Source organism: Chiroxiphia lanceolata, chromosome 1, assembly GCF_009829145.1.
Source record: "Chiroxiphia lanceolata isolate bChiLan1 chromosome 1, bChiLan1.pri, whole genome shotgun sequence".
Taxonomy (NCBI): Eukaryota; Metazoa; Chordata; class Aves; order Passeriformes; family Pipridae; genus Chiroxiphia; species Chiroxiphia lanceolata.
Window position 1 is genome coordinate 50510477 of NC_045637.1, and position 22899 is coordinate 50533375.

At 36.0% G+C, this 22899-nt stretch overlaps 1 protein-coding gene across 1 annotated transcript in view; it reads left to right on the top strand.

Moving 5' to 3' along the window:
* SMCHD1 (structural maintenance of chromosomes flexible hinge domain containing 1) overlaps positions 1-22899 on the top strand; it is a 72917-nt gene that overhangs the window by 27084 nt on the left and 22934 nt on the right. The window contains exons 17-32 of the mRNA XM_032696277.1: positions 99-212; positions 2043-2120; positions 2234-2353; positions 7552-7696; positions 7914-8010; positions 9387-9459; positions 11122-11261; positions 12241-12375; positions 13195-13422; positions 14085-14233; positions 14943-15031; positions 15543-15661; positions 16311-16478; positions 17725-17850; positions 21145-21224; positions 22705-22862. Coding sequence (XP_032552168.1) covers positions 99-212; positions 2043-2120; positions 2234-2353; positions 7552-7696; positions 7914-8010; positions 9387-9459; positions 11122-11261; positions 12241-12375; positions 13195-13422; positions 14085-14233; positions 14943-15031; positions 15543-15661; positions 16311-16478; positions 17725-17850; positions 21145-21224; positions 22705-22862 — 2019 coding nt within the window. The remainder of the gene's footprint in view (positions 1-98; positions 213-2042; positions 2121-2233; positions 2354-7551; positions 7697-7913; positions 8011-9386; positions 9460-11121; positions 11262-12240; positions 12376-13194; positions 13423-14084; positions 14234-14942; positions 15032-15542; positions 15662-16310; positions 16479-17724; positions 17851-21144; positions 21225-22704; positions 22863-22899) is intronic.

A 22899-nucleotide genomic window follows, 5' to 3' on the forward strand; every position in this document is an offset into this window, starting at 1 on the left:
ATGCACTCTTGTTAAAAAAAGGAAGCATACAGCAATCTCTGATCACTTATAATCCACAGTATATTTTAAAAGTCCATTATTTTTCCTTTTAAATATAGGAGCGTTAAGAATAGAAATTTTGAATAAAAAAGGAGAAACAATGCAAAAACTTCCAGGTACAAGCCATGGAGGTTCAAAGAAACTTCTTGTTGAACTCAAGGTTATTTTACATTGTGAGTATTTCAGTATATTTAATTGTCTTTATTATTTTATAAATGCATAATGGATAATGTATTTCTTTGTGTATATACATATAATAAGTATAAATCTAGTGATTTACTGTGATTTGCTGTTTTGTGGCTTCCATTTGTGGGTGCTTCCCTTGATATTCTGACATTGCATTGTTGAAGAATTGCGTTCTGTCCAAGGCAGCTGAAATTACTCAGTTTTGTGTTGAACACATATTAGAACACTAAATTATCTGAAAACTCCAATTCTGCCATGTCAAATGTATTTGAAATTTATAGAAAGTTAAAATCTTTTTTACCTTGTTTATTTCCCTATATGATAGGAAAATCCAATTCCTTTATCATTTTGGAGTTGTAAAAAATACCTTTCTGAAGCACTGAGATTATTATAGTGATACATAGAAAACCAAATAGAAGTATCTTAGCTTCAGTTTAGTATACGTTTCATAAGAATACACATCATATTTTAATGGCACTCATTATTTGGGAACTGTCTGCTGTGCATGACCACTGTCCAGTGTAGTGTGCTGGGGCATAAAGAGATTGGAATTAAAAAAAAGGTGTTCACGTATTACAGATTATTGACATGACAAATCAGTGTTATGCCACCTTAACTGAGATACACCATCCTGAGTTCAGGATATATGGACTTGAGAGAGACATGGTGTTTCTATTATCCTATTTTGTCCGTGTTGTTCCTAGGAGAAATAAACCCGTTTGCTTCTGATCACTGAAAAGTCTGCCTTCAGACCTATTGTGTCTCCTGACAACTTGATTCATTGATGACAGTTTGTGCTTAAAACTGTTTCTACTGCTTCCTGTCTTTTTTCTCTAGTCAGTTGAGGTATCACTAGAGTAGTTCCCCTGTTCTTCACCAGAACAGTGAGTAAATCCTGTAAGTGCAGATTTGGGCATGGCATACCTGTCAAACTCAAACCCCTAATTGTACAAACAAGAGTAACATGATTACAACCATGTGAAGGCCAACAGTGTACAAAATGTTTCTCTTTCAATGAATGGAATACTTGGCAGAATGTACTGTGGACTGAGTACACACAGAGATGAGTCACAAGAAACTTCATACCTCGTCTGTTAGTAGAGAGTCTTATTATAGAAGATTTGGTTCAAAATTGGAGTTTGAATTAGGGTTGAGAGAATGATAAAGCAGAGGAGTCTGATGGGCATTGAAACAGCTGCCAAAGGAAAGGGTGGGATAGCAGGAGAACTAGACTATGAGAAACTACTTGTCTGAGCTGAGTTAGGAACACTTTGTGCAGGGAAGAAAGGACTGGAAAGACATCTGGGATATGAGGAGTGTTTTTATCTGGGCTACGATGAAGTGGGGCTTGAAAGTTTTGGCCAAAAAATAAGGTTAGGTTGACCTTTAATTATGACTTTATGGTAATGAAAGTAATGCAGACACTTGTGCAGGAAGGCCTCTACCATCTCTACCATGTTTAAATTTACTATTATAGATAAGAATTTCAATCCTATTTTCTTCTACTGTTAGTGTTTCTATTTGATTCATTGCATATCAAAAAATAAAGTGGGTTTGAGCTGAGGGAAAGAGAAAGCTGGAGTGACTAGGTGAAGCAGGAACATGAAGGGTTACCAAATGAAAGGCTGCTACTTTGTGTCATGTGTCTGAGGCTAGCAGTTTTTAATTAAAATAGGATTAGCTGTGATCAATGTGTTTAATTGGGGAGCTGAATTGATATTTAGTAGATCTAGAAGTGATAGTAATAAGTGATAGTAATGCTTAAAAAAGATGCAAACTTGTGGTGTAAAATCTAAATACTTGTATTTGTTTTGCAGCACCTACTGAGAATAAAGAAATAATTTCCCATATCAGTCAGCATGGAGGCAAATGGCCATACTGGTTTAAGAAAATGGGTAAGTTTGCATATTCAATATCTTGAGGTTTGGTTTTTGTTTGGTTGGTTGGTTTCGTTTTTTGGTTGGAGAGGGGATTTTTTCTTTCTAAGTGTATTTTTATCTTTGTTTAGAAAATCTTCAGAAACTTGGGAACTACTCCTTGAAACTGCAAGTCGTATTGAATGAAAGTAATGCAGACACTTACGCAGGGAGGCCTCTACCATCTAAAGTATTTAAATTCACTATTATAGGTAAGAATTCCCATCTTATTTTCTTCTACTGTTACTGTTTCTAGTTGATTCATTGTATATCAAAATTATTCATGTTTTAATTGAGAGGTAATTTTCAGCACTGAAAAGTAGCATGTACATGTCAAATATGAAGCATTTCCAGGGAAAAAAAGTTTTTCCTAATAGGTTTTGATCAGACCTGTAGTGTGTTGACTCTGCTGTACAGTCAGTTTTACAAAAAAAAAAAAAGTTCTGATGCAATCTAAAGCTCCCTAATGTGAACTTTCCCAAATGTACTTAGAAAACGAAACTTCTACTTAATTAGAATCACTCTTTTTCCTCATGCCGTGGACATAAATATTCTTTCATAAAACTAGTATTTATTAGGCCAACTTTCATGCATAAACCACAGAAACTCATTAAAGAAACAGGTTATACATTTAAAATATGCATGTTGAGATTTAAGTGGGTTTTTTTTTTTTTTTAATTAAGGGAAGAATCCTGTGCAAAACTAAATTCTCATTTGATTGTATTGAGTCTGTCTCTTTGGATTAACTGTCATAAAATACTTAACTAGAATACCAGAATAAAAATAATACTGTTAAATATGTTTAATGTTAATCTATCTTGTCTTACACTCTGGTATGTGTATATGTATGTGGCCTACAGTAGTCTGTATAGATCTTATCTTCCCCCAAAATTCATAGACTTCGGTTTTAATGACACTGTTGAAGACTATAAGACACACAATGTACAGTTACAGCGTGGTTTTGGTATGGTTTTACTAGTCCTGTATCTCTTACCCTCTAAGATGATTTCATTTCCTGATTTATTTGTCTGCGTTTATCTGTTAGTAGTTGGTTACTTTTTGTTTATAAGCCTTTCCTGCATGGCTATTTATATTTATGTTCCCCTTCAGAAAGGATAGGCAAAGAAGAAGTGGGGGGGTAGCCTGGGAGTGTTTTGACTTTCTAGAGCTTGATGATGGTGACAGTAGGGTTGAGTGTTTGTGTAAGAAGTGGGGGGAAGGCCAACAACCAGGATGAACAGGCGGTGAAATATATAAGCAGCTGGAAGAAGTATAACAATCACTAGCCCTTGTTCTCCTGGAGGTCTTCAGCTAAGCATATATCTACAGGAAATACAGCAGAGAGGAAACACTCTAGAAGATTCCTGGAGTGTGTGGAACATAACTTACTGACACAGCTGGTGAGGGAGCCAACCAGGGAGGGCACCCCACTGGACTTACTGTTTGTGAACAGAAAAGGACTGGTGGGTTATGTGATGGTCAGAAGCTGGCTTGGTCTTGGGCACATTGATCAAATGTATACAAAATGATAGTTTTCTATTCTTGAAGAAGTAAGTAGGATGGTTAACAGAACTGCCACGCTGGATTTCCAGAGGGCAGACTTTGGCCTGTTTAGGAGACTGGTTGACAGGATCCCTTGGGTGCCAGTCCTGAAGGGCAAAGGAGTCCATGAAGGCTGGACATTCTTCCAGAAGGAAATCTTAAAGCCAGAGGAGCAGGCTGTCCCCGTATGCTGAAAGACAAGCTGGCAGGGAAGAAGACCAGCCTGGCTGAAAAGAGAGCATTGGCTGGAACTCAGGTGAAAAAAAAGAGTTTATGGCCTTTGGAAGAGGGGACAGGCAACTCAGGAGGACTACAAGGATGTCATGAGGTTATGCAGGGAGAAAATTAGTAAAGCCAAAGCCCAATTAGAGCTTAATCTGGCTACTGCTGTAAAAGACAACAAAAAATGTTCTATAAATACATTAGGAAGGCTAATGAGGGCTAAGGAGAATCTCCATCTTTATGGATGTGGAAGGGAAGCAGAGTGGAAAAGGATAAGGTTCTTAATGCTTTCTTTGCCTCAGTCTTTAATAATAAGACCAATTGTTCTCCAAGTACCCATCCCCCTGAGCTGGAAGACAGGGACAAGGAGCAGAATGAATAATCCAAGGGGGCAAATGGTCAGCAATACCATTAGAAACACACAAGTCTATAGGGCCAGATGGGGTCCTTCCAAAGGTACTAAGGGAGCTGGTGGAAGTGCTCACTGAGCCCTTTCCATCATTTACCAGCAGTCCTGGCTGACCACGATGGTCCCAGTTGTCTGGAGGTGAGCAAATGTGATGCCTGTCTGCAAGAAGGGCTGGAAAGAGGATCCAGGGAACTATGGGCCTGTCAGCATGACCTCAATGCCAGCAGTGGTCATGGAGCAGATCATCCCGAGTTCCATCACACAGCATGTACAGGACAACCTCCTGTGTTTTAGTGTGTGCCCATTGCCTCTGGTCCTCTGTCACGGTAAAGAATCTGCCTCCACTTTCTTTACACTCTCCCTTCAGTTATTTACAGACATTGATAAGATCCCCATGAATCTTCTCCAGGAAGAGGAGCCCCAGCTCTCCCAGTCTTTCTTCATATGAGAGATCACAGAATCACAGAGTGATTTGTGTTGCAAGGGACCCTAAAGATCATCTAGTTCCAACCCTCCTGCCATGGGCAGGGACACCTTCCATTAGCCCAGGTTGCTCAAAGCCCCATCCTACCTGGCCATGAACACTTCCAGGAATGGGACAACAACGACTTTTCTGGGAAAATTATTCCAGTGCATCACCACCCTCCAGTCCAGTCCCTTCATCATCTTCATGGCCTTTTGCTGGACTCTCTCCAGTATGTCCATGCTTCTGTGTTGTAAGGTAATATGCCCAGAACTGGATGCAGTACTCCAAGTGTTGCCTCACATATGCTGAGGAGAGAGGAAGGATCACCTCCCTCCACCTGCTGGCAACACTTCTAACACAGCCCAAGAAGGTTATTGCTGCTTTTGCAGCAGGAACACGTTGTTGGCTTGTGTGCACTCTGTTATCCACCAGGACCCCAGGCCATCTTCCACAAAGCTGCTTTCGAGGCACTTGGTTGACAGCTTGGGGGCTGTTCTTGCTGAATTTCATGAGGTTTCTGACAACCCATTTCTGCAGTCTGTTGAGGTCCCTCTGGATGGCAGCACAACTCTCAGGTTTATCAGCCATTCTTCCCAGTTTTGTATCATCAGCAAACTTGCTGAAGGTACAATCTACCCCATCATCCAGACCATCAGTGAAGACGTGAAACAGAATCAAACCCAGTATTGACCCTGGGGGCAACCCCTGCTTACTGCCTTCCAACAAGACTTCATGCCACTGATAACCACTCTCTGTGGTTATTTTTTCACTGTGAGGGTGACCTAGTGCTGGGACAAGTTGCCCAATATGTTGTGGAGTCTTCATGCTCTGGGATATTCAAAAGTTGTCTGGACATGTTCCTAGGCAATTTGCTCTAGGGTGGCCCTGCTTGAACCAGGGTCACAAGCCTCTGGCTTGAGCCAGAGGACCTCCAGAAAACCCTTCCAACCTCAACCATTCTGTGAATCTACAAGAGGGTGGGGAAAGAGGAAGGTAAAAATAATACTAATTCCTTAGCGTTTAAAATGGATATTTTCATTACAATTTTGGTAGATAAAGCTAACATCTGTTTTCAGAAGATCAAGAAAAAAAAATCACTGTTTCCAGTAGCCTCCTATTTCTTCCTCAAAAGAAGAGGCTCTGAATGCAAACCCTTTAAGCAGAAAAGAGTTCTTTGTAGCATATTCTTCTAAAAGCTTTTTCTTATTGGCACAGTAGAAAGAGGTATTCTTGTATGATAATACAGGAAAAAAGTGTTTGGCATTACTTGAGAAAAGTAACTATCTAAACATATGTCTGAAAACTTGTCATTGAAGTCTCAAGATATTTCCAAGAAAAGAAAAAGAAATCTCTGAACAAAAATGAACTGTGTCTGCTCCTTTATCTCTTTATCAAAATGAAAAGAGAATCTTAAAAGTTGCGAAGTTGTATTTTGCATTTTAAAAATTTTTCTCAGTAGTAGTGTGGTTCCCCTGTATAGAAGCATTCAGTTAAAGATTCCTGAGCCATAACAATTGAAATGAATCGCCTTGGAAAGGAATATAAACTTGAAAAAATCTAATTAACTAATAGTTTGAATCTTTTAACACAAGGGATACCAAAAGCAGCTTTTGCTATGTATTGCTGCTTTTTTTATTCAACATTTTTAATATGTGGAGTCTTGAAAATTGAATATTTCAAGTCTTTATTGTTGTGTTGTTTTGTGTTGTCTCAAAGGCAGCCATAAATCTTCACACTCGTTATTCCAAAATATTAACATTTGTGTTACCTTTTATGTATGTAGGTTCCAAAAATAAAAAAAAAAAACCAATCTAAACTGAAAAGGCAGCATTTTTGTCTGAGGAACAAAATATTTTATTTCTCTATTTATAGTTCTTCTTGATAAACTAAAAAATAGTTTATGATGATAAATGCTGGTTAAAACTGAATTTCCTAAGGTTTTTTTAGGTGGTTATTTTACTGTTATTTTCTCAAATCATTTTACAGTTTTATCATTTACTTGTAAGTAAAACTGTAGGCACTCTAAGATTGAGATCTTTTTCTTGTCATAACCAGTAAATAATTTTGGCCAGTACAAGGTGTCATCTCTTGTGCAAAGGAATCTCTTTGATAATGACACCTGTGGGTAGTGAAAGTAGTTGTTAATTTGAGTTCAAAATTATTTCATAGGACATATATTTACTGTTTAGTTCAGCAGTGCCTTGCTTCTTTATTTTAAAGGCTGGTTGGTCAAGACAGTTCGATTCCACGAAACATGACTGATTTACAAGCTCCTATTTGTTACCATTCTGCTTGATCTCATTTATTTGGGCCTAATTGGAGGCAGTCTAATGGGGCCAGATTTCACAGGGAGGATGCACTCACATTTCTTTTTCTAATACACATTATTACTCATCTTTATCTCTCAGATTTGGGGTAGTTGTAGAACAAAAATGTTTTGCTGCATAAATGATTTTATTTTACTATAGTTAAAGCACTTAAATGTTTAAAAAAAGCTGTCTGCAAGGAACTGGTCCAGTTTCAGGTGCTGTAGTGATGTTCTAAATACTCTCCTGTTATATTTCTTATGCTGTTATGTTTTAACTATTGTTTTATGTTAGTGTAAGTTAAAAAAAGACGATCAATCAGTAAACAATAACTTTGGTTACATATTCTGAACAGCCTGTTTACTTTGCAGCTGCAAACCGCTTGACTTAATTGCAACCTTAATCAAGAAAAATCCAATGAGCACACATAATTCTTTCTAAACATGTGTTATTCTTTTCTCTTAGAGGGCAAACCAGAGAAATTTTTGGTTGGTCTTTTGGAGCTTCCTTTTCGAATTGGAGTACCTTTTAACATTCCTTTGGAATTGCAGGATGAATTTGGTCATGCAACACACTTGTCATCTCGCATGAGACCAATTCTTGAAGCTAGGTAATTCAACCATCTCTCCTTTTTTGTCCTTTCTTCGTGTGGCAATAATATAGTAATACTGTGGGGTTTGTCTCAGTGATATACGGGATTTCTTTCACATAAATTAGATGGCATTTTTGCTTTTATTTCCGTAAGAGTATCTGAAAGTATCTTGTGTAGTGAAACACCGTGTTTGTTTCTAAATTTATTCTTTTGTGTTTTCTATATATTTTTCTAGTGGATTAACATTGAAGCATGACGACATACCTGTGGGAGCAAAGTGTGTCATTAAGGGTGTCACTGCTAAAGGCTGTATCAATAGTTGCCAGGGCAAGGTAGGCTAACATATTTAAAGTTGAAGTAACATATTACGAAAAAACCCACAGAACAAGTAATTTTTATGTAAAATGAATTGTCACATAGTGTTAGGTAAGTTTGGCCTACACTAATGACTGCAGGTATTTAGTTTATTTATTTTTAGGGATATTTTCAAATTATCCCTTATAGTTCTACCCTGAGCAGTTTGTCTTTCTCATAGCTGCACTCTCTTATCTGATGGAACTGGAGCTGGAGGGGCTGAGCACCATATGGATGGATGTGTGGTAGAGTGTGCCCAGCAGACTAAATCAGCTGTCTGAGTTTGAACTGGTGCTGAAGTTGGTTTAAGCCAAATCATCCTGGTGACTTTTGCACTGAATTATCACAGGGAGCACTGAAATCTTTCACTCTTGTAGTTAGGATGATGAGTAGTAATAGTTAATGTCGGGGTTATCTGCTTTTCCCCTCTACTTTAGTGGGGCTTCAGCTGATACGTGCTGTTTGGCTTTCCAGCAGACCTGTATGGTTGGGTGGCTGGTCAGAGCTGGAGAGTTTTCATGCACCTGTGTGTCTGGCCATCAGCTGGGGACCTCGTGTATTTGATGTGGCTGCAGTTGTGATGCGCCTGCCCAGGCCTCATTGCACTTTTCCCACCAAGCAAACCAGAAGAATTGCCTGGTTGTTTTCATGCAATCTACAAGGTGTTAATGTTGCACATATACTGTGAGGCATGGCAAGGGCATATGCCACGATTATGAAACTAAACTTTTCCAGAGACAGTGTTTCTGAGCATATACAGATGACAGTTCATGAGTTGCAACTAAATATTGTCAAATATCTTATGTATATAACATATGAAATTCACATATCTGCAGTGCAACTAGTTTTTTTAAGTTGGAGCTTTTAAGATTGACTTGACTGTTTCATTCTCTGATTCTAATGTGAAAGTTGCTTTTAGTGGTGCAGGCTATAGCAGTTGTTTTTCTTATGGCCTTATCCAAAGATAAGATGGACAGTAGTTGTGCATTGCTAAGGTATAACAAACACAAAAGTTGCTGACCCTTTCTTTAAAACTGCTTTTTTTTTAACTGATATATTTTTTCCCATTAAAACAGCCTTTAAGCAGGAAACCACAAGTTATGATAGCTGCTTTTAATGGTTTTGCATGTAGTATAACATGCAAATCCTGGATTGAATGTCTCTGAGTATAACATGGAAATGATAGATTTCAGTACAGGGGAAAAAACGTTGATTTTTTTTTTTCCCTTTTTTTAGCAGTGCAAGAAAATTTGTAGAGATAAATTTTACATATATGTGAAGTGACATGATTATGTTAGACAGTTTATTGTATGGGGTTTTTTAAGGTTAATATTTAAAATATTCTTTTTGTCAGAACTTTAATCTGAAGATTACTCTTCCTGGTTTGAAAGAAGACACGCAAATCATTAAAATAAGATTGCAGCCTGGTAAGTATTCTTAAAATATTTAATGAATGCCTGTTGAACTTTATTCTGACACTATTAATGAAATACTTCTCCCAAGAAAGTTAAACATTTAGTGAAGTATAAAAAAATGATTCTGTCTCATCCAAATGATGACTAGAAACTAAATAAACGTAAGGGCATGTCATTCTTGGCAGGAGTAACATCATACAGCCCAATACTGTCTATTGTTCTAGCAGCTGGAATTTTTCTGCTTGCTCGAGACTGATTTTTCATTTCTTTTTTTAATCATTTTAAATCTTTTTCTAACCTAGCAACATTGAATGAATTAATTTCTTCTAATTTTTCTTTAGCATTAAGATCTTTAACCTCTACTAGTCTGCATTGACCTGTTCTCCCTGTAGAAAAAATGTTGTGAATGAGTAAGTGCTCATTCAGTTTCCTATCCCAGCAAAGGGGATGCTTTGGCAATTGGATTGTGTCTGAAATTTTAATGTTACATGTTGAATTAATCATAATGCAAGAGAGGAACCTGGAAGTCTGTAAGGACACTGCCCTTACCAGAACTTTGTTTTGTGGATGTCTTGATGCTGAGGATTCCCTTATATGAGACCTGTTATCCCTTCTTAATTGGGTTTTTCTGAATTTGGAGTGCAAGGTGTAGTCTGAAGGCTGATTTTTGGCCTTCCAGATTACCCAACTTGAGGCTTCTGTGTATCATTTTGCATAGAAATTGTGTACTTCAAGCTTTGTTAGGCCAACAATGAGCAGTTTATTCCATTATTCTTTGTCTTTTGAGGAGGTAAGGCTTCATATAGAAAACAGAGTGGAATGACTGAACTTGAGACAGGCTGTGTTGTGTATTTGTGTATTGCTGTTATTTACCTTGGACTGAAGGCAGCTTTGTCCTTCGTGAGAATCTTTTGCTTTTGGCAGTGTAGAGATGATGCTTCTTCTTTCTTCTCACTGGACTTATCCTTGGCTTTTAAAGCTGTTTTTTGAGGAAGCAGTGAATAAAAGCTATTTCAGTCTCTTGTTCTTCAACTGCTGAGTTTGAAATGAAAGTTTTTAATGCATCATGCATAAAGAATGTTTCTGAAAATTTGCCTTCTTTGTTCCTTTGGGACTTGCCTTTTAATAGTAATCTATTACTTCCTTCTCTTTGTTAAAACTGATAAAAAATAATTATATGTTCAAGGAGATAGACTTAATTGAATAGCTTCACTTTACTGTCCAAGTAATGACAACAAAATTTTCTTTTGCATTTCTTTGCATGCAGATTTTAGCTGTGATAGCTTTGGCAATTAATCAGATATTTCAACATGAATATTTTGCGTTTTAACATGTCAGAAGAAAGCTCCAAGGTTCTTTTTGATCAATGTGAATCCATTAGTATGTAAACAGACCCATATCCTGTGTTTACACCTTGTATATGCTGTATTTCATCTTGTCTAACCATTCCATACTGAATTCAGAAGATTGGCAGGTGTTATGTATTGAAGGACAAAAAGGGTCTAGAACTTTTAAATATAAACCAATACACCTGAGTTGGTTATGATGGTTTGTTACCACACATACCTTGGTAGCTTGGCTTTAAAAACTCCTTGAGATAGCAAAAACTGAAACTCAGTGTTTCACTAGTTAGCTAAAATATAAGTACTATTCTGCAATTCTGCATTTTTACAGGTCCTCCTCATCAATTGAAAGTAAAACCAGATTCAGAAATTCTGAAGATTGAAAATGGTACAGCTTTTCCCTTTCAGGTTGAAGTACTGGATGAATCAGGAAATATAACAGCACAGCCAGAGTTGATTGTTCATTGTAAGGTAAACTGCATTTCATTATGTGCCATAAGAATTTTGAAACCTTCTTTTTAAAGAGCTGAGAGAAGAGTCTATTTTGGAATCTAGATAGAGTTTAATATCTTTAATAATGCTTTTGAAGTTTCTACAGTTCAGTAGCCAAACTGTGACTCTCTTACCTCATCTGTTATAAATCATTCAATAAGTTTTAGAATCAGTGGAACTAGACCATAGAAATGGAGGAGAAAATTATGTGAGGATATACCCAATGTTAAAATTTATTCAGAAAAATAACTTCCTACAGCTTACTTTTGATATTTTTCTTAAGTTGAAAAAGCAAGTCTAGTGCCAAAAAGAATATTGGATAAGACTATTATCATAGGCACGAATCTAAGCTCAGAAGAGAATGCATGTCTTGCTCTGACTTTAAGAAGTAAAAAAACTTGCTCTTTTGGCAACTTGCCTTTTTTTTTTTACTCAGGAAAGTAACTTTTCCAATTCTAGTGAAATTCAGCAAGAACAAAGAAAAGTGTTTTTCTCACTGCAAAATAGTCTGCATTCCACTTAAACTTTATATGCATACATTGTCTTCCTGCAGACTGGGTTTGCAATAGTATGTTATGTTGAACTCAATGTTTAAATTCATTTAATGCGTGATGTTTAGTAAATTAATGAAAATTATGTTTACTTCAGAGTTTAATTGAATTTATTGCATAATGACAGAAGAGACTAATGCTTATGTGTTAGTACAAAGCAGTTGGATGGATAGTATATTTTATTTCTATAACTTCCTCCTTTCTCCCACAGATCTCTTATCACCTCCAGAAAACTACAGGTGTTGGTCTTGCAGGCTTCTGGAAAACTGAAATATATCAAATTTTTCTGTATATAGTCATATATATATATATATATATATATGGGGACTTGTACAAATAATAATTTCTAGAGTAATCATTTTTCTTCTGTCAAAGAAACTTGAAATTTATTCTTACATTTTTAATAGTTTTTAGGTGCTTCAGACCTTCCTATGTATTCTGTGGACTGCAGTAATGGAGGAACAAACATTTTAACTGGTCCAGTTATTCATGTACAGAATATCAAGAAAGACCAGATACTGAAAGCAAGAATTGAAATACTTGTAAGTATTGCTTGGAAAGTTTGCATGAACAAAAAATTGAAAACAGTTTATTGTACTGTGTTACATCTTTTATGAATCAACCCCTAAAAGTTACTGGTTTAGTTACCATAAGCCTGATAATCAGGTGGCTGCACTTTTTAATCTCTAGGAAATCATAAAAAGACAAAGAATTTTTTAACTTTTTTAACTTTTTTTTTTCTTCACCTCTTACTCTTTATTTCTTAAATCCCTGAGGTGTTTTCAGAAATATGCGTATTTTCTGCCCCTTATTGCTACCTGGATTATTTTGACAAGTTGCATTGTCATTGCATAAACATTTAGTGTCAGAAAAGGTATGGCAATCAATAGTTTTTTGTAGCATTTCAGTTTTAAAGCTCTTGAAATATGATTTTTTTTAAAAAAATGCTACTGAACATACCAGTTCTCTGGTAGTCAGGAGACTCACACTGCTGCAGAAAATAACACCTGTGTGTGTTTTACCCTGGAAAAATGTGTAAACAAATACTAATATTGCAATATGACCTATATGAAAGGATACTTATATTATTCTTAAGAAGTATTTTGTAAATTGTGTAACATAGTATTTCTAGAATAGAAAAATATTCTAAATAGCTAGCATCAATTCTAATATCTGTAAAAAGTTGTAAGTATACTGGCACATCCTTTTGATTTACTTTTGACAAGTCAAGCTGATTTCATGTCTGGACACCTGATCACATCTGGTAAACCAGAGTGGCATAAGCTATTATGGACTTATGTCTATGCGTATCTACATTTAATATCTTAATTATATGTCTTTTCTTTCCCTCCCATGTGTAGAATTGTAAAGATGTGCCACCAGTGGAAAAGATTATTAAACTTCTTCCTAGCAGTCATGTTGCAAGACTACAAGTCTTAAGTATGAACGGACAAAAAGCTCTTCAAATTAAACATCAGGATGAAATTAGTTGCGTTGCTGGCCGTATCATGAACAAGCTTATATTTCAGATGTATGATGAGGCAGAAAGGGAGATACCCATAACTGCAGCTGCTGCAGAAAAAATCAAGGCAAGTACTTTGAACTAAACAGCAGCATGGTATGTGGGAGAGATACTAAGTTTATTCCCTTAAAATCCATAGACATCAGACTGTGAAATAATATTCCTCAAGACTGTGTTATTAAACATGGGAACTTAACTCTCTACTTTTTTTTTTAAATATTCTTGTTTTATTTAATTAAATGTTAAATAATGCTTCAGGGTAGTACTATGAAAAGCAGGTTAGTATTTCCACTGCTTCTCCTAAACACGTAAAATAATTAGGACATAGTTACGATTCTTCAGATCTGAGGCTTTCCCAACATTTAGGAACTTTTGAAAAAGCATGTTCCTTATGGAGGTTTGTTTGCCTGTCTTATCTCCCTGTCTGTTTACATATTTGGAGTCTAATACAAACATAGAGATTCGCTTTTTTAGGTGAGGTTTTTCAGAATTGGATCTTTTCTAACTCAAGGTTAGTGAGGGCAACTTAATGTATGTTTGGATTTGTGTGCATTTTTTTTCTGAGGAATTGACTGTATTTGGGAAGATAGTGTTGGTTTCTGTTGGGAAATGTACAGGCTTTCCACTGAAGGTTTCTATTGCCTTTATGTTAGAATGGTTAAAAGATGTATTATGTAGTTAATTATTAATAATTTGGCTTTTGATTAATTTATGACATTTTAATTTTAGGTTAACTGGACACCTAAAATTGACAGAGAACTGTTGATGCAGGGATTATTACCTGATGTAAAAGTACCAAGCTCAGTAAAAGATGTACGTTACTGTCTGATTACTTATCTTGATGAACACGTGTCTTTGGAGAGCGCATTCACAGTCAGGTTTGTTCATTTGAAATACTTTTTATTAATTATGTTGTTGGCATAGCATTGTAGATCTGTACTTTGAGATAAAACAGAAGTCTTTCTGCGAAGCTCAAATAATGAAATGAGCTGGCAAATTAACAGGAGAATGTAAGTTTGGGGGAGGGAGGAAGAGTTTGTGCAAATTGTTTACGTGTAAGAACATTATCTATGTGAAAGACTCGTGATCTGTTTGTATCCAGTAATCACTTGTGTAAGTATACATACACCGAAGAAGATTATCTTTGAAAATTTTCAGTAAATAATAGCTCTTAAAATCACTAGTTTTAGAGTTAGGTCACTTGTTACTGAAGAGAAATATCACTATGAAGTTAGTTCTGCATCTGGTTTCTCCGTCAAAAAAGATAGGCTGTAAATTGAACTTAAAATTGTGTGTTTATCACTCTTAGTGAGTCTAGACAGTTAGCTCTCCTTATATCTTTATGAAGTTTATTAAGATGAATCTGATTCTAAATTAGTGTATTTTGTGTGATGTTAATAGGTTAAAATAAGCTAATTAGGTCAAAGCACACTGATGCTGGGGTACATTTGCAGCAATTAGTCATTTCACAGATCTGCAGTAGGAAAATAAATTACATGACTAAGCATCAAGATATTTATCATGCCTACTATTATGTTATGTTTACCTTGATGGGAAAAGTAAGTCAATATTCATATGCTGCTTCAGACCAGCTCCTGATGATCCCAAACACATTAAATGTAAACTAAAAGGTTCAAACACACTGCGGATGGGCGAAGAACTACAAAGTGAAATTGGTGAGTATTTGCATATTCTTCCATTTCTTTTAAGATACATTTCTTTTTCTTTGCAGTTTATTAAGCCTGTTCTGTATACAGATGTCAGCAAGAGTAAATTATCTCTAACTATTTTAATATAAAAAGCAGGTTTATATTCTTATTCATGGAAAGATGATCAGACTTCTCTAGTGGCCCTTATACAATTCTGGAGTTACTCTCTGATAAAATCTGGCTCTTAGTTTGTACATTGGGACAGATTACCCAGAGAGTTTGTGGAGTCCCCGTACTTGGAGATACTCAGAAACTGCTTGGCTGCAGCTGGCTCTAGGTTGCCTTACTTGAGCAGAGGCTTTGGACCAGGTGACATCCAGAGGTCCCATCCTCCCTCAGCCACTCTGCGATTCAGTCATGTAAATTTTCTCTACTCTGTCTATGTTGTGTACGTTTATATTCCATATGTTGTATAATGTTTCATTAAAGCAGCTGCCGAGGTAATCATCTTAATAATCATCATCATCTTTTTTAACAGATGTAATGATTACAGATCAGTTTGGAAATCAGGTTCAGACAGTGACATCTGCATGTGTAAATTCCCTAGGAGTTTCTGGGCCTGGACTTGATAAATCAAATTTGAAAATAACTTGGCAGGTATTTATAAGAGTGTCATATAGTTTATTTCTTTGTGGCATTTGTGTGGTAATTGTCTGAATTCTGTCACACAGAATTGAACCAAAATTACACACTAGTTGGTAAGATGTGCAACAAGAGGCTTAAAGCTTTAAAATTGTATGATCCAGTTCTAAGGAATACAGCAGCATCTGTTAAAAACCTTATCACTGCTGCAGCTATCCAGTGTGGGGACCAGTTTGCTTTGTGCTTGAGTCAGGCTTGCTTTGTTTCTAGTCCATTGTTCAGTGTGTTCTTCTGTCTTGTTTTTAGTCTTTTCTTCTGTGTTTATTTGTGTTGGTACAGTTGATTTTAGATCTTTTGAAAAACTTTGTAGAATGGTCTAATGTCTATACCTTTTAAAGTATACTAGATATAATCAAGTTGTGCATAACTTATACACTGGAAAACAAGTTTCTGAGAAATGCTCAATTTCATTGATCACTTCTTACTCAGGAAGTTCATTTAAATTTAACAGAAGGCATAGAGCTTGCATTTTAATTTTTAATCCACTGTTTTCACAGTAAAAACAGCAAATAGTGTCTAGACAGTATTAATATTAAATACTATATTGAAAAAAATTAACTATACTTCACTTGTTCTTTATAAAATCTTCTTTATTTTTTAATAGGACAGTACTCAAACAATGAAAGTAAAAGGTATTCGGTACAAACCCTGTTTGCTTGGAAGCAAAGAATTGTGCTTTGCTTGGCGTGAATTTTCTGACTTTATCAGGGTGAATTTAATAGCAGGATTGCCTGCTAAATTGCAGTTTGTGGATTGGCCAGAATTAGAAAAGGTAAGTTCAATAGTTTTGTTTTGGAAAAAAAGCAACATGATCACTAGTCAGGTCTTTTATTTCCAGAGCTTTTGGGACCACGGATTGTGATTTCTTAGTATTTATACTTGTAAAATTGTCAGAATATGACTGCTCTAGAGGCATTTTTTTATTCTCTACAGGACAACATAACACAAGCAATATTAAGTAAGTATTTTGCAATCTAATTATGTAGATGTGTTTTAAATGGGACTATAGATATGAAGCATTTTTCATGCAATAGCTAACTACATTAGGTTTTTAAAAGTGAACTTATTTTGAAGTAATCTAAGTCATATGTGTATGTTTACAACACTGTATTCCTTCAGTATGTCTTAAACTGTTTATTCTGCCCCATTTGCATTTCTACAGGTGGCATATTTTTTCCTTTCTTTGGTGCAGTAATTTTTTACTGTGGGTTGGATCCTGACACTCATCTTTCCTTGCTGTTTTCCAAAGACACAGTCCTTAATGATAGTGACAGCTGGGAGATCATCTCTCCTTTATCTGTTACTGGGTTTTTTTGATGTTTAGGATGTAGGAAGGCAGTTTCAAATGTACCTAAATTTACAAATGTTTACAGTAAGTGGAGAATGGAGTACAGGACTTGAATGAGAAGGCAGAAGATTTTTGGTACTATACATTTATTTGTCTTGTTTTTCAATTGTTTTTCAAATTTTAAACTGTTTTTCCTTGTTTACTTTGACTAATCGAATGATAATGCTGAAGTTGCAGCAGAAACCAGAATAGGAGAGTGAAAGAGGGAAAAAGAAAACTGAATCTCTTAATAGAGGGCAGGAATCCAGGCTGGTGTGTTGGGAAAATGGAGAAGGAAGTTACTGAAGAAAATAAAAGGTTCAGCAAGTAGCGTAACTGGTTTTGCTCTATAGATAGCTGTTAAAGTATATCAGAAAAAAAATATTTTAAGCCATTAGCTCTTCCTACAACAAGGACACTGATAGTCCTCTTCAGAAACATGTCCTTCCTTTTAGTCACATCGACTTGAGTAACCTGTGCAATCCAAGTAGTGCATTTTGTTATGACAATAGAATGTAAATAAGGAAACTCTAGAAATACCCTCCTGGATACAATTCTATCATGGTCTAGCTATTATGGGAGACAAATAGTGTTGAAATTATGGATACCATTGATTTGGGAATTTCTGACCTTCCATGAACATCTGAGATACCTAGGACAGAATAGTATAATGTATTTGTTTCTCTTCCAGCCTATTGCAGTGATTAATGGTAGAGAATTGGACAGGCCCCTTATTGTTCAGTTATGTGATCAATGGGGAAATCCATCTCCTGAACCTAATGTCAAAATCAACCTTACGAAGAGTAACAACTTAAAGGTAAGCGTAGGCTTTATTATGTGAACTTTGTTTAACACAAGGTTTTTTTGTCATGTCTACATTATCTTAATTTTCAGGACATTTTTGGGAAAGTTAATTATTGTAAGAACACAAAAGCATAATTAATCTAGTATAATAGTAGTGTCAACAAATAATGTAAAGAGTTCCCAGGACAGATCGTTCAGTTTCCTTGCATTATAGCAATCACAAATAAAACAAAAATCCTATAGGACAGTGTCAAAGTGTTAGAATAGGTTCCAGGTGTTCTGCAGAACCTTTTTCCAAATTTTGTGTGCACATCACAACACCTCATTCCTCACGGTATCTAAAGTAATTGACTGAATGACAGTAACGATGATGATATGGTCCCAACTAGCAACCAAATAATTTTTATCTGGTGGTTCTTTGACTTTGGTTCTTGAATGTATGACTTATGGTCTGTAAGTCCTACTTAATTATCCCTGTGAAATGCATTGGCAGAATAAATTTAAATTAAAACAATGAGGATGCAAATCTAACCCAAATTTAAGTGGTTGCTGCCCTTTCCCTGAGTAAGATGTGTCAGCTGGTCTCCACATTGGTCTGTTAAAAGAAAGGAGTTTGACAGAATACTCCATTAATTAAAATTTTTGTTCTTGTTATTGAAAAAAAAAGTCAAGCAGTCAAACATTCCTAACTGTTAGGGCAGAGGTTGTTACGTTGAATGTATATGTTATCAGTACAGGATATATTCATCCACCTCTGGGCATAACATTTTTCATGCAGGGCTGGTCTTGTTCCCTTTTTGTTCCTGCTTGCCATGTATCTGTGTCCCTGAGTTCTCTCAGAATACACAACAGCTAGGAACTGTCTTTTGCTCACTTCTCAAGAATTGTGCCACAACCTCACCTTTTTCCCAATTTAACTATGCTATTACTACTTTTTTTTCTTGGATTTTTTTAAGGAGATTTCATGATGTGTTGAATATTTTTCTTCTGGCTCTTTTGCATCTCTTGCCATAGAAGCCTGCCTCATGCTTCGGGATATTTTTGTTTGCCCCAATTATTGTCTTTATGATGGCAGCTGCAGCTCATTGGCGTTTCTCGTTATGCTGTTCTTGAGAGAACCTACAACCTTGACAGTAACACCGTGTGGTTGTGCTGCCTCATCAAAGAGTTGTTGTGGTGGCAGGCTGTGTCTTTTCCGATTTTATGCCTTGCTCCAAGGAGGACCAGCATCATGTTTTAGAGAGTCCACATGTTCTTTATCTAAGGTGGATGTGTCCAGGAGAAGGTGTTCTGAAAGCCAAGGCGGATCATTGTTGTAATATGTTTATTACGGCATGCTCTCCTAGAGCTTAAAACCAGTGTAATTTCTAAAGGTTAAGTTTCATACATAAACAGAGCAACCAACTGTATATTTGTTGAATAAACATCAGATCAGTATTCATTAGTATCTTGAAGAACCTCTTCAGAGAACTTGGCATTTCCAATAGGTTGTATGCACAGTCTCACAAAAGAACTGAGAAGCTTTTGGGAACTGAAATTCTTGAATAAACTGTCTTTCTGTATTTCACGTCCTAGTCTCTAAGTCTCCAAAGTCTAATATGCAGTTGCAGCATGCATTTCCTTTACTCCATCTTCTATCTTACAGGTCCAAAACTAAATGAGTATAAGCTGAACATAAAAACTCTGAACTCTCGGTGGAAGTGCACAAAGTACTGGTTCCTGTAAAACTTAAAACTTTTCAGTCTGTGATGGTAGTTTCAAATACAGACCTATTTTAAGTTGATTATACTCTTCAAAAGAATTTATGAAATGTTTGGCAATTTTCTTAGTCTGTCTTTATAGCACTGCCTTCCATTTGAACCATTAAGCACGCATTTTTTGTCATTGCTTTTCTCTAGTGACTTGCTAGGGATAAACTCATGCTCCCATAGCTGATCCATGATGAATCAACTTTCACTTCCCCCCCCCCCCCCCGAAGTGGTTTCATTCTTTTTCTTACTGACATGAGGTTCAGGAAGGAAAATAATTTTGAAAGAAGATTGCCCACTTCAAGTGGTCCAAAATCATTATTTTTGTCTGAGTGGAGACTAGACAGTCTCCTGAAATTTCTGCTGAAATAGTAAAGGGAAAGCAATTTAACGCCAAGCACTGTTCAGATAATGACAAACATTTACGCCACATTGTTGCATTGTATCATCAGTCAAAGAGTTGATTTCCCTCCCTAGTGAGGACTTCATTACAGAGTAACTCAGAATGTATCCGTGGCTTTGCTGTCCACCAAACTCTGAAGATACTGTCTGAGGTTCTTTTGATACATTGACAAGCTATTTCTTGGGTAAGGCTAAAGCAGCATGCACACAAGTTTGCAGAAGAAATAGCTTCTGCTTACTCAAGGGGTGTATTAGTATTCTTTAAGATTCCCACCTGTCTCTATGAGAGGATAGGCATTTGCCATCTGCAATAGTTTCAAAAAGTTGTGGCTGAAGAGGAAAGTGAAGTGATAGCTTCTCTGCCATTTAAGTAAGGCAGGCATGACTCAAAGCTACTGCTAATCATAAGACTTAAAGGACTTAGAATTGGAGGTAATTAATGTGCTAGATTAACAGAAGATGTATAAACCATTTGTGGTGTTAACCCAAAACAACACTGACAAGAAGTTATCATGATTAACATTTGATTAAATGCCATTTTTTACAGTATAGAGATCTTGCTTATCATGACGTTTGATAAATAAGGTACTGTACTTCATCACTTAACGCTTTCTTCTAGGTTGTCTAACAGTCTCACATTTTTGGCAGCAAGATGATATTGAGAGACAGTTGTCGTAGTTGTTTTTACTGCAGTTGTATAATTATTTAACTTTTGCTACCCAGAAATCTCTGTGCAGACTAGAGAAACACTGTAAAAGGGAATAAATAGTTTTTAGAAGGCTTTTGGATCTGAAAATTTACTCGGATTAATGTCTGCTGTGGATGACATGATAGTATCAGTAGCAATTAAAAAAATAACATTAATAAAATATTTGAACATATTGATGAAGAAAAATATCCTTGTTTCAGATAAAGTGATTGTTTACAAAAGATGGCAGAGATTTTTGAAACTTCTTTATTAATATTCATAACAGTATTAGTACTCATAATAAATTAGTATTCATAACAGTGTCTTTCCCTAATTTAGAGTGCAAAAATACAAAGAGACTACAGCTCAAATCGACAGACAGTGTGCAGGCAAATGAGATACATGTTTTCTTTTAAGGCTTGATGCTGCTTCTCTATCACTAAAAGAATAAAATTTTTTTATTTGACAGATTGTTCCTTCAAACCAGCAACATAAAACAGATGACACTGGTAGGGCTAACCTCGGAGTTTTTAGTATTCATGGACCTAGGTAAGTAGTGAAAAATAGATTGAAAAAAATTGAATTCTGAAATATTACTTGCTAGATGTATTTAAGTTGTGCATTTCATAAAGTACCTACCAAGTATTAATCTAGAGCTGAGATCAAACATTAATTGCTTGTATGCTGGTAGATGGCCAAATTTTGAGTTTTAAGAAATTAAGTGCTTAACTAAATAAAATTCCTTAGCTGCTTCTTTTGGTCTACTGAGAAGCTGCTAATCTAATTTTCTGAATCCTGTTTTTTTCTGGTGATGGTAAAACACAGCTTATAATTGTCAACCTGCACCAAGTGCAAGTGGTGTCATAAACCACTCAAAAGATTTGAAATGTACAGTCTTTAAGTGTCCCGTTCCAGACACTATGCTTTCAAAATAGGAACACATTCTGAGTGTTGAAATTCCACTCTCTCTGTGTGCTAGGCATTGTTTTAAAGGATTAGGTGGAGTGTCCAAAAGAATTTTAAAAATATATATTTTTCTTTTCTTATTTGCGCTCAAACTAAGGAAGTCTTATTTCCAGGCAGATGTGTGTCCTGTGGCTCCTGCTTCTTTATGTGCTTCTTCACACTCACTTCCTCGTGTCTGGCTCCCCTTACACTCATATGTCCCATCTGGCTTTTCAAATTCATCATTTTTGTATCTTTTTTTATTCAGAGTTCTGCTATCCACTCCCTGTACCTCTGAGCTTTTCTTGCAAGTCTGGGTTGGCTTTAGATTATTTCTTTGCATTCATATCTGCAGGATTTGGCCCATAGTACTATTTCACGTTTGGAAGAAAATAACTTTGAATGCTGTTGATGGTGCTTAGTGTATTTATAATGCCTGTGTCATGGTAGAAAGATTATGAATATTAGTTATCAATATAGTACTGTAGGTTAGAGACAGGTGTATCATCATACTCTTAATAGAATAATCAAAACTGGCTGGGGAGTACAGCCTCTATGCAATTAAATACCGTATTCCCAGTTATGTGTGAAAACTTGAAAATTAAGTTTTTAATACTGTAAAGAAAATTAGTTATTTGATAGCACTGAAATCCTTATATACTGGCACTGCACTTTGCTACATGTGAATGGTAGCTGGATTTGTTCTTTGGAAACTGTCAAAGCAGAACACTCCTCAGACAGTATTTATATTAGTTGTGCTTGCTTTCTGCTTTACTGCCTTCTGCTACTTGAAGCTGTGGTTGCTAGTGTCTTACAGACAGGCAATGAAACACGATCAGACTAAGGAAATATAATGCAAAATTAAGTTCAGTAAGCTAATATCTTAAGAATAGCTTATACTCACAGTTTTACTTGTCTAATGTTGCATTAACACTTCTGGGTTTGTCTTCTCTTTGCTACAACTTTGCCACTACTAGATATTGTTTGTCATGCTTTCACATACATGATTCAGACTTTCGAAGCCTGTTGAAAATTGCCTTTTCAGAAGAGATTTTATATCGGTTATGATTTCTGTATATTGCAGGGGAGAGCACATTTTACAGCTTAGAGCCTTATACAACAAGACAACATTAGATTGTCCTATAATCACAGTAAATGTCCTACCTGATCCCGAGAAACCCGTTTGCTTGAATGTTAAATATGACAGAAGTCCTACTTTTCCAGCAGGAGGTACCTTTCCTGGTAAGTATAAAGACCCTTTAGTGGATCACTCAAGAGC